A 10,389-nucleotide genomic window follows, 5' to 3' on the forward strand; every position below is an offset into this window, starting at 1 on the left:
ACCTTCCGGCTCTCCTACCCATCCCCAGAAAGGAACCCACACTTCCCTCACTGCTTGCTTCTCCTGCAATGAAGGACATCTAACCTGTGCTGAGAGTATCCCATCATTTCCAATTTTCTTTCTACTTTAGAAAGGGGAGAGGGGCTGTGACAGGGCTGGATGGCCCAATGACGGGCTCCCTTCCTGTCTCATCTCTGTCCCATGAGGGAGGAAAGCTCGGGTGGGCGCAGGTGGGGACACACAGTTGTTGGAGGAGACCATGGCCCTAGGGGGATGGGGGGGAGCACCCCTGGATACAGATGAGACTCTATGTAGGTTCCCACTCAGGGCCAGAGTTAGTGAGGTTGCACCTTTTGCTCAAAATCTACTTCCAAGTCATCTGTTGTTGCTCTCGTTCAGCTGGTAGAGCTTATATGTAACGAGTTCAAGTCCTACGTTGGGGGATATTCTTGACTTGGCCTGGTTAGTGCCTGCCCAGATCGTGGGAATTTCAAGGATGTCCCTAGAAGGGAAATTCCTCAGAGAGGCTCTCCATCACTCTTTGTACTGTATCTGGAACTTTCACGTAAATTTCAATTTTTTGAATTACAAAATATATAATGAGACAAAAGCAACTTGCTCTAGTGGGATTCGAGATCAGCTCCTAATGTGGACCTTCCTGCATCAGCAACAGTTTCCCCTTCCAAAGAGGCTTCCTTCATACCGACCCAGTCCCTGCTGCTTAGGTCTTACCATTTATACCACCTAGGACCCAGTCACTCGTGCTTGGGTGTAAGACCATTCAGACAAAAGTCACGCCCAACGTGGGGCTCGAACCCACGACCCTGAGATTAAGAGTCTCATGCTCTACCGACTGAGCTAGCTGGGCAGATACAAGCCAGTGTTTAAAGCACTGCATATGCTGGTTCTCCAGAATTTTGCTGTCCTGAAATTGGATTCTGGGCACGCAGCATCTCAGGCTCTGGAAATTAAAAAAAAAAAAGTAAAAGACATATATATATATTCTACTTGGCAAACAAGAATATTAACTGAGAAGCTGCTTCAAACCTACCTTGGCCATCAACTGATTTAATGATGACATTATAATTTTGTAATGATTGACATTACAATTTTGTAATGACTTGAGCTCAGTTTTATGTCATATCCTAGGAAGAATGGTATAAAAACCAGGATGCCACCCCAAAGGAGGAGAGCTCAGTATGGCCAAGAGGGAGGTTGCCTAAATTAGTCACTGGACATCCTGCCAGAACAAAAAAAAAAGTGAAATTGTAGCAGAGAGAAAACAAAACCTGCACTGAATCCAAAACACAAGGCTAGGACGTGATGGAGTAAGAGGCAATAACTTAAGTGGCTGAGAGAACCTGGAGAAACAGGCCAAGGGAAAAAGTTGGGATTGACTTGGATTGTTAAGGAGTTGGCTCCTGATGAAGGTAGACATCATTTATGAGTGCCAATCAGCACATAAGTCAAGTGAAAAATCATGGGAGAGGTTTCTTTTCCAGAACTGTTTTTTCAAGAGTTACTACTCAGGGGCCTGTGGGGTGGCACAGCAGTTAAGTTTGCATGCTCTGCTTCTGCGGCCTGGGGATCGCAGGTTCGGATCCCCGGTGCGGACTGATGCACCGCTTGTCAAGCCATGCTGTGGCGGTGTCCCATATAAAGTAGAGGAGGATGGGCACAGATGTTAGCCCAGGGCCAGTCTTCCTCAGCAAAAAGAGGAAGATTGGCAATGGATGTTAGGTCAGGGCTAACCTTCCTCACACAAAAAAAAAGACTTACTGCTCAAATAAATACATTGTAGGAAAAGAAATAAAACAATGGCAGAAGTGCAGGTATGCAAATTTGTTGCCAGCTTGGCTATCAACTTTAAGGAGCAATGCTATAATTGAGTGTCCACTATATAAGGCACTGTGAGAGACAGAATGATGAACAGATGTAGTACTTGACACCAACAATTTATGATATTGACATCTGAGAAGAGGACCCTCTACTATCTCCAAGCTTGTCCTCTACACACCCACACCTCCAATTCTCCTACTCCCATACTCCTCCACTACAGAAATACTTATTTATTTGGCCATATTTCAAGATTCCAATTAAGCCAGTTTTGCCAATAGGCAGATTAAATACTTTTTTACGCATGAAGAATTCAGAAAGTGTAACTCCCATACACCCATTCTTGAGGGTATACTTTTAACAAAACAAGGGAGAAAATCAAGCAATTCAGGAAACGATAGACTCATCTGAGGAAGCAGCCAAGGAAAACCCTAGGGTAATCTCAGGGTTTGAGAGCAGCCTCCACTGATTGTAACCAGAAGGCCCTGAGAAAGAGAGGTTTCCCAAAAAAGGGAGACTCCATGCAACGGGCACTATGATTAAGAGGCTATATAAACTTGAGGACACGGCAAAGACTTACTTTTTTAATCAACAATAAAAAAGACGAGTAGAGGGTCCGGCCCCGTGGCTTAGCAGTTAAGTGTGCGCTTCACTACTGGCGGCCTGGGTTCGGGTCCCAGGCGTGCACCACCACACCGCTTCTCCAGCCATGCTGGGGCCATGTCCCACATGCAGCAACTAGAAGGATGTGCAACTGTGACATACAACTATCTACTGGGGCTTTGGGGGAAAAAAAAGGAGGAGGATTGGCAATAGATGTTAGCTCAGAGCCGGTCTTCCTCAGCAAAAAGAGGAGGATTAGCATGGATGTTAGCTCAGGGCTGATCTTCCTCACACACACAAAAAAAAGACGAGTTGACTTCAGGGGGACAAAAGTAAAAAAGCGTTCAAGAAAAGAAAACACGGTTATGAGATTATACAATTGTTTGAAATGTAAGAAAAAATCCATTTGACTTTGTTGCTGGAAATATCCTCTTTCGAGTGATGCAGGAATCATCATTTTGGATTCATAATGAAGGAAATATAATCCTTAGCAATAGTTATATTATTAAAAAGTGTAAACATTGTCAATTGGAGTTTTACTTTTATTCATTAATGGGCTCTATTCCAGGCACCCTTCTAGGAACTGATTATAATTTATTTAAACAAGCCTTTAGAGAAAGCGTAGAAGACTTATTTTGATTACAGAACAGAATTAAATGTAACAGTGCCACAGTAGTTATAGCTGAGAGACAGTGGGAGACGTCTGTGAGGGGGAGGGAGGGTAGAGAAAAACTAGAAGGGCCTAGTGTCCCATTATATAAATGAGTCTGTGGCGATTAAGCTGGAGGAACAAGAAATGGAAGCAAAAATGTACTGTTTAAAGTTCCAATAAATAATAATAGAATTTTGAGGAGGAGAAAGAAGGGAATGTAAAATTTGGTGAGTTGAATTCTAATCATGTGTAGCAGGGGAGTTCATAGCTACCGTCTTGATAAAGTTGATCATCAAGCAAAAGAAACACGAACACGTTATTTAGAGGTATAATTTGAGGTTTTCCAAGTTCCTCCAAAAGGACTGCTGAATTTGTCATTATTTTTGGATTAAATTTATAAAATTATCTAAGAATAACTGACATTTTTTCAATATTAATTACTCACACTTAATAGTGTATGTCCATTAGCAAGCTAGATATTTATACTGATTCAGATATTTTTATGTTCTTTCACAGAGTTTTTAAATCTTCTCCATAAAGGTCTTGTGCATTTATTCTTTCAACCATTCAACAAATATTTATTGACCACCTACGATGTTCCATGCAGTGTGCTGGGCACTGAGGATACAGCAGTGAACAAGACACACTATTGAAGCACAAGTCTGAATTAAGTTCCTGACAGTTTGCAGTTTTCGAAGTTATTGTAAATTATGTTTTCTTTTCTACTATTAATTTGTTATTTCTCTTATGAAAAGCTATTGATCTTTGTTTGTTGATCATGATTTGGCACACTTTCTGAACTCTCCTATTTAATACTTGGCCTACTGATTCTCTTGGGTTTTTATGTAAAGTGTTTATGTTATTATCAGTAATTAATGCCAATTTTCTCTCTTTCTTTTCAAACTTCATACATCATTTTTTTCTTGTTGTATTGTATTGTCTAGCCTGTCTTTTCAAGACACAAATTTGATCATGTCACCTCCCTACTTAAAGTCAATGGCTTTGTTTTGTTCCAAGGAAAAAAAAAAACAAAAACCCGACCTCCCTTTCCAGCTTCATCTCATACCATTTGCTCCCCCTTTTCCCCACTCCTGACTCATTTACCTGTCCCCTAGACACGTTCTGAACCCCATCCACACAGAGTGCTGTCCAACGCTGCTCTCTTTGCCTAGAAAATTCTTCCCTTCTTCCTTTGATCTGGCTAACATCCTACTTATCCCACAAATCTCAGATCAAGGATCTCACTTCATCAAGTAGATTTTCCCCGATTAGACCAAATCTCTTTCTTACAGGCTCTAATAGGACTTTATTTTACATTTTTTTGTGAGATTATTTTATTAATACTTGTATCCCTCTACTAGGCTGTAAACAGTATAGGGACTGTCTGAGGAAGAAACAATGACTTGTTTTTGCTCACCACTTTATCTTTTTTTGTGTGTGTGAGGAAGATTAGCCCTGAGCTAACATCCATGCCAATCCTCCTCTTTTTGCTGAGGAAGACTGGCTCTGGGCTAACATCGGTGCCCATCTTCCTCTACTTTATGTGGGACGCCGCCACAGCATGGCCTGACAAGCAGTGCATTGGTGTGTGCCCGGGATCCGAACCGGGGCCGCCAGCAGCAGAGTGCGCGTACTTAACCGCTACACCACAGGGCCGGCCCCTCACCACTTTATCTTAAGCCCCTGGTATTATTCTTGGCACAAGGCAGAAGTTCAACCAATATGAACTTTTTGAATGAATGAATGAAGTTAGGAATTTCCTTAATAAGTTAGGAATAGCCTTGTTGAAGGCTATTTTATCTATAGAAATATTTTTCAAACTTAGAAAATCTATTTTACTAAATAGAAAAATGTTAATAAGAAACATGGCACCATTTTTTGTTTTCACTAAGATGTTTCAGGATGAAAATATTTGAGAGGAAAAAACATGGAGAGAACTTTCTAATCTGTCAGCTTTTTATGTGCATGGTCTTAGTGTTTACACATTTTCTCATTTCATTTTCAAAACAATTCCATAAGACCGGAATTATTATTTCTGCTTTAAGACGGGAGAAATGGGCACAGAGTGGGTACACAATTGGCCTCCAATGCAACATTGCCTTTTGGGAGCCAGTCTCTGTGCTAAGTGCTGAATAACACCTACCATCTTTTCCCATTTCTCTCCACCTGGTTGTAGGATCTCCTGACTGGCTGGTCAGCCAGGGTAGGGTAACATGCACCTTAGAGTATGTTAAAAAGAAAAGACAGGCCCAAAATGGAGTCACATATGCTAAGCCCCCTCAAGACTTAACTCCTAACCTAATGTCAGTTTCAGCCTCTCTCAGGAGTGGAATTTTAAACCAATCAGTCTGGAATTTCCTGATCAACACTAGTGAGGTAATCTGCCTGATAAGACGCCCTACCTTCCCCTAAGGGAAGGTGACCTTGCCTGAAATAATCCACTGTTTTAACTTCTTTGTCCATCCCTTTTCTGCCTATAAAACCTCCTGTTTTGAACAACTCCTCAGAGCTCTCATCTATTTGCTGAATGAGATGCTGTCCAATTCAGGCTCACTGAATAAAGCCAATTAGATCTTCAAACTTACCTGAATTTTTATTCTTTAACAGAGTGATTGCCATTGCAAAGGAACATGAGAATACTTCCTCAATTTTCCATTTGTTCATTGAATGAAATTTACTTGAGTTTTATTAAAATGAGAGTCATGTTCTATCTTTAGTCCTCAGATTCTGCTCTACTCAAAAGAGGGCCAGGGTCCAGGCCTGAATTTCTTCTATTCTTTATGATGGAGTCTCTCCAGGTGGGTGACTGGGGAAGGAAGTCCTGATTAAAGTAAATTATCCTAAGAGAGAAGGATTCAGGCTGGGGGTGCAGGGGGTCCGGAGTGCGGTGGAGAGGAGAGGAGCGCCAGAATCTAGCCCTTAGGATGTTGTGGTGGCTCCAAAAGAAGAGCTGGGCATTAGGCCTGGGAACATTTCTTACCCTTTCTCTTCTTTTAATATTTTCAGGGCTCAGCCTCTTCATTTTTCCTTAGTGGTTTCCCCAGCCCCATATTCTAAGAACACTCTACCAGAAACCTCAACAAAAAATAAAAATTCAAATTGCATCAGATTGTCACCAACTAGTGCCCCGAGGAAGTTAATGGTGGGTTTGGAAGCATTTGACTGTTGTTATGTTAAGGAGACACAACCAGCAACCACCCTGAAGTTAACCAAGTGTCCCTACAAGAGCTGTGCCCATGACCTTGCCTTATTTTTAATACGAAGATCTCTTCAGGAGGTGATTAAGCCTAATTACCATAATCTGAGCGGTATACCCGCCTCTCCCTTTTGAATATTCATTCCCCAACCAAATACAAGTTCTTCCTTTCCTTTGTTCTAGGACACCATGACTTTGGAAATGATTCCTCATGGCCTCCTATTTGCTGCAAATACCCTTTATTTTGTGAGACAACTTCCACTGGTATAGAGTCTTATTTAACTCACCAGGAGGCAAGCCCACTTGGTTTGGTAATAAAATGACTAATAGACATAAGAAAAGGTGCTCAACGTCCCTAATAACTTGAGATCTTTCCTAAAGGTCTTTTTCCCTCTAAGGGTTTTTTAACAAGTGAGGAATGTAGTCAGCATTGTTTCTAGGTGAGGACATATAAACTGAAAATAAAATCTTAATTCAGCATATAATCCAGAGCAGGTCTCACGAAGTAAATGCTTCATACTCTAGAATTTTTTAAATACCAAAAAAAGTTATAAAACATACACACATATAGATATTTCAGCCCTTGAAAACAGTACAGTATAACAGAAAGACTAAGAACCGTATTTCATTAACAAAACTCAGAACGTCGCCAAGCCAATCCAACCCTATTTTCAGAGGACGCAGTTGCTCAGTGCTCTGGAGGCTCCTGACCCAGCTGCAGGCCTGCCCCAGCCCCCGGGAGAGGGCATCCCTACCCCTCCCAGAAAGCCACACCCTCTACCCCAGACCTGGGCCATATCCCCACTCTCTAAAGGCGATCTCTATTCAGGAGCTTGTTCTCGAGGCATTTTCCACTCTGAACTCAATGCTCTAAATGAATTGAAAGACTGCATTTGCAAGTAGCTCAAAACCATATTTTGAAGTTAGGCTGCCTCGAGAGTGGTCCAAGGGCTGTGGGCTGTTCATCGCCATCTCAGAGTAATAAATTGAAATTCAAGTTAAATGTTAAGCTCACCTTGACTCTGAGACCTTGAAACCCAGAAGCTTTACATTCCATTCCAAACATCCCTTTCAGACCCCTGAGCTTTTTCGGCACTTGAGGATACACAGAACGACTCTTACTGTGGGGCTGAACTATTTGCTGAGTATTTTAGGTAGTTAATTATATTGAATAGTTTAAAATATATCCCTACGTATTTTTGTTCAGTGATATGGGGGGCATGTTACTATATTAAAAATATATAGTAACATGTCTATATAAACATGTGTATATAAAGTAACATGTATATATAAAGTAAATATAATAATTTATATTATGCACATATTTGTGCCATTGTTATAGAGCATCTTTAGTCTCTGGCCGCTCAATAGACCTTAAAAAATAAATTTTTCCAAATATTGCATCATTAGAATTAAGAGCATGCAGAGTAATGCCGCAGATGAGAAAAAAGTAAGCAGGTAAGGGAATGAAAGCGAGAAATAAGGGGAGCTGAAGAGAAACTCAAAAGATAGAATCAGTAGTGCCTGATGACAACTTGGATGGAGAAGTAAAAAGAAACAAGTGGTCTAGAGAGAACCCAGTAGTTTTGGCTTGAGCAACGTTCTGTATGGCAATACTATAGGTAATATCAGCTCAGAAACATAATTTGAGGTGATGCATAAAGAAAAGACATAATTTAATTTTGTATAATTTTGAAGTGTTCGTGGGCTGTCTAGGCAGAAATACGTAGTAGGTAGTTAGATATGTATTTATCTCAGGGGAAAATTGGGTCTAGATATATGTTTTTCTCAGTTTTATTGAGGTAGAATTTATAAACTATAAATTCACTCGTAAATGTATAGCTCAATGATTTTTAGTAACTTTGTAGCTCTGCAATCATTGTCACGTTCCAGTTTTAGAACACTCCCACCTCCAGCCTTATGCAGACATTGATCTGCATTCTGTCTCTATAGTTTTAGAAATTTCATATAAAGGGAATCATCTAAGATGTATACTTTTGTGTCTGGCTTCTTTCACTTAGTAAAATGGTTTTGAGATTCATCTATGTTGTTGTACGTTTCAGTAATTCATTTTTTTCATTGCAGAGCAGCATTCCATTCTATGGATATACTCATTTTGTTTATCCATTCACATGTTGATGGACATTTGACTATTTGTTTGGCTATTAAGAACATTTGCCAAAGGTCTTTATGTGAACAAGTTTTCGTCTGTCTTAGGTAAATATGTAGAATTGATGGGTTGTATAATAGGTGTATGCTTGACTTTTTAAGAAACTGCCGCCTTTTGCAGCTGTGGCCGCAGCCATGAGTATGCTCAGGCTTCAGAAGAGACTTGCCTCCAGCGTCCTCCACTGTGGCAAAAAGAAGGTCTGGTTGGACCCCAATGAGACCAACGAAATCGCCAATGCCAACTCCCGTCAGCAGATCCGGAAGCTGATCAAAGATGGCCTGATCATCCGGAAGCCTGTGACTGTCCATTCCCGGGCTCGATGCCGGAAAAACACCTTGGCCCGCAGGAAGGGCAGGCATATGGGCATAGGTAAGCGAAAGGGTACTGCCAATGCTCGAATGCCTGAGAAGGTAACCTGGATGAGGAGGATGAGAATTCTGTGCCGGCTGCTTAGAAGATACCGTGAATCTAAGAAGATTGACCGGCACATGTATCACAGTCTGTATCTGAAAGTGAAGGGTAACGTGTTCACAAACAAGCGGATTCTCATGGAACACATCCACAAGCTGAAGGCAGACAAGGCTCTCAAGAAGCTTCTGGCTGACCAGGCTGAGGTCCTCAGGTCTAAGACCAAGGAAGCACGCAAGCGCCGTGAAGAGCGGCTCCAGGCCAAGAAGGAGGAAATCATCAAGACTCTGTACAAGGAGGAAGAGACCAAGAAATAAAGCTCCCCCTCTCTTGTCCGTATATAGTGGCCTCGGCAATTCCATAGATCAATAATTCAATAAAATAAAACGAGCCTTAAAAAAAAAAAGAAACTGCCAAATTGCTTCACTAAGTGACTGCATGATTTTACATTCCCACCAGCAATATATGAGGGTAGTGATGTACTTTTGACTGTCATCAATATATAAGTGGTATTAGAAATATGTATGTGATCACTCAGCATATTGGTCAGTATAGGCTAGATTATGCTACAGTAACAAACAACTGCAAAATCGCAGTGGCTTATGATAACAAAGGTTTTCTTCTTGCTCGTGCAACTAGTCCATCCAGGGTTGGTTGCAACTCAACTGTGTTTCATCTTCAGTTCTTCTGGAACTCAGGGTGATGGAGCAGACCATAGCGGGAGCACTTGCCTTTTTTAATGGTGAGGAAGAGAATGTAGTAAAGCAAAAGCTGGTTCTTAAAGCTTCTACCTGAAAGTAACACATACCAGTTCAACTCATATTTCTTTGGTCAGTCTAGTCTCATGGCTGAGCCTGATTTTAATGAATAGGGGAAAGTGTAATCCTCCTCCAGGGAGTGGTGGGGAAGTAGATGTTGATGAAGCCAAAGTTTATAATCTACCGCACTCATTGAGATGATAAATGGACAAGGGCAAAATCCTGTAGAATGCCAGAATTAATTTATTTATAAACATATTTTAATGAGCATCTACTATCTGTCAATGATAATGTGTCTCTTATCATCCAGCAAGCTAGCCTGGGCTTGTTCACATGGTGGTAGAAGGGTACTAAGTGGACAAGTTGAAGCATTCAAGACTCTTTGAGGCCTATGCTTGAAATTGGCACAATTTCACCATATTATCAAGTCAAAGCAAGGCACAAGACCTACCCAGTTTAAAGAGATAAGGAAATAGACTCCACCTCTTGATATGAGGAGCTACAAAGTCACACTGCAAAGGGCGTGGACACAGAAAAGATGAATAATGGTGGTCATTTGTACAACCAATCTACTGCACATCAAAATGCCAATTATTGCAGAAAGCCAATGTAACACTGCTTCTATATCCGTACTGAAACTTCCACTGGAAGTGGATTTTTGGGATAAACCCAAGATGAAGATGATTGTAAACAGTAGTTTAAAAGGTAAAAACTGGTCAAGTCTCAAAAATTCATGCGTTTCTCTGTCCAGTTGTGGGTTCTGCCC

General features: G+C 41.1%; 1 protein-coding gene and 1 non-coding gene across 2 annotated transcripts; one reads left to right on the top strand and one right to left on the bottom strand.

Moving 5' to 3' along the window:
* Positions 1-795: 795 nt before the first annotated feature.
* Positions 796-868, bottom strand: TRNAK-CUU (transfer RNA lysine (anticodon CUU)). Its single transcript has one exon. It is a non-coding gene; the product is annotated as a tRNA-Lys (tRNA).
* Positions 869-8,573: 7,705 nt separating this feature from the next.
* On the top strand, positions 8,574-9,275 carry LOC131420674 (large ribosomal subunit protein eL19-like). The gene has a single exon (XM_058566853.1). The coding sequence runs from the start codon at positions 8,592-8,594 to the stop codon at positions 9,180-9,182; it is 591 nt and encodes a 196-aa protein (XP_058422836.1). The 5' UTR covers positions 8,574-8,591; the 3' UTR covers positions 9,183-9,275.
* Positions 9,276-10,389: the final 1,114 nt, after the last annotated feature.

This window comes from Diceros bicornis, chromosome 23, assembly GCF_020826845.1.
Source record: "Diceros bicornis minor isolate mBicDic1 chromosome 23, mDicBic1.mat.cur, whole genome shotgun sequence".
Lineage (NCBI taxonomy): Eukaryota > Metazoa > Chordata > Mammalia > Perissodactyla > Rhinocerotidae > Diceros > Diceros bicornis.

Excerpts from the sequence above, each read along its gene's own strand:
- LOC131420674 (XM_058566853.1), top strand. The coding sequence starts at position 8,592 with ATGAGTATGCTCAGGCTTCAGAAGAGACTTGCCTCCAGCGTCCTCCAC.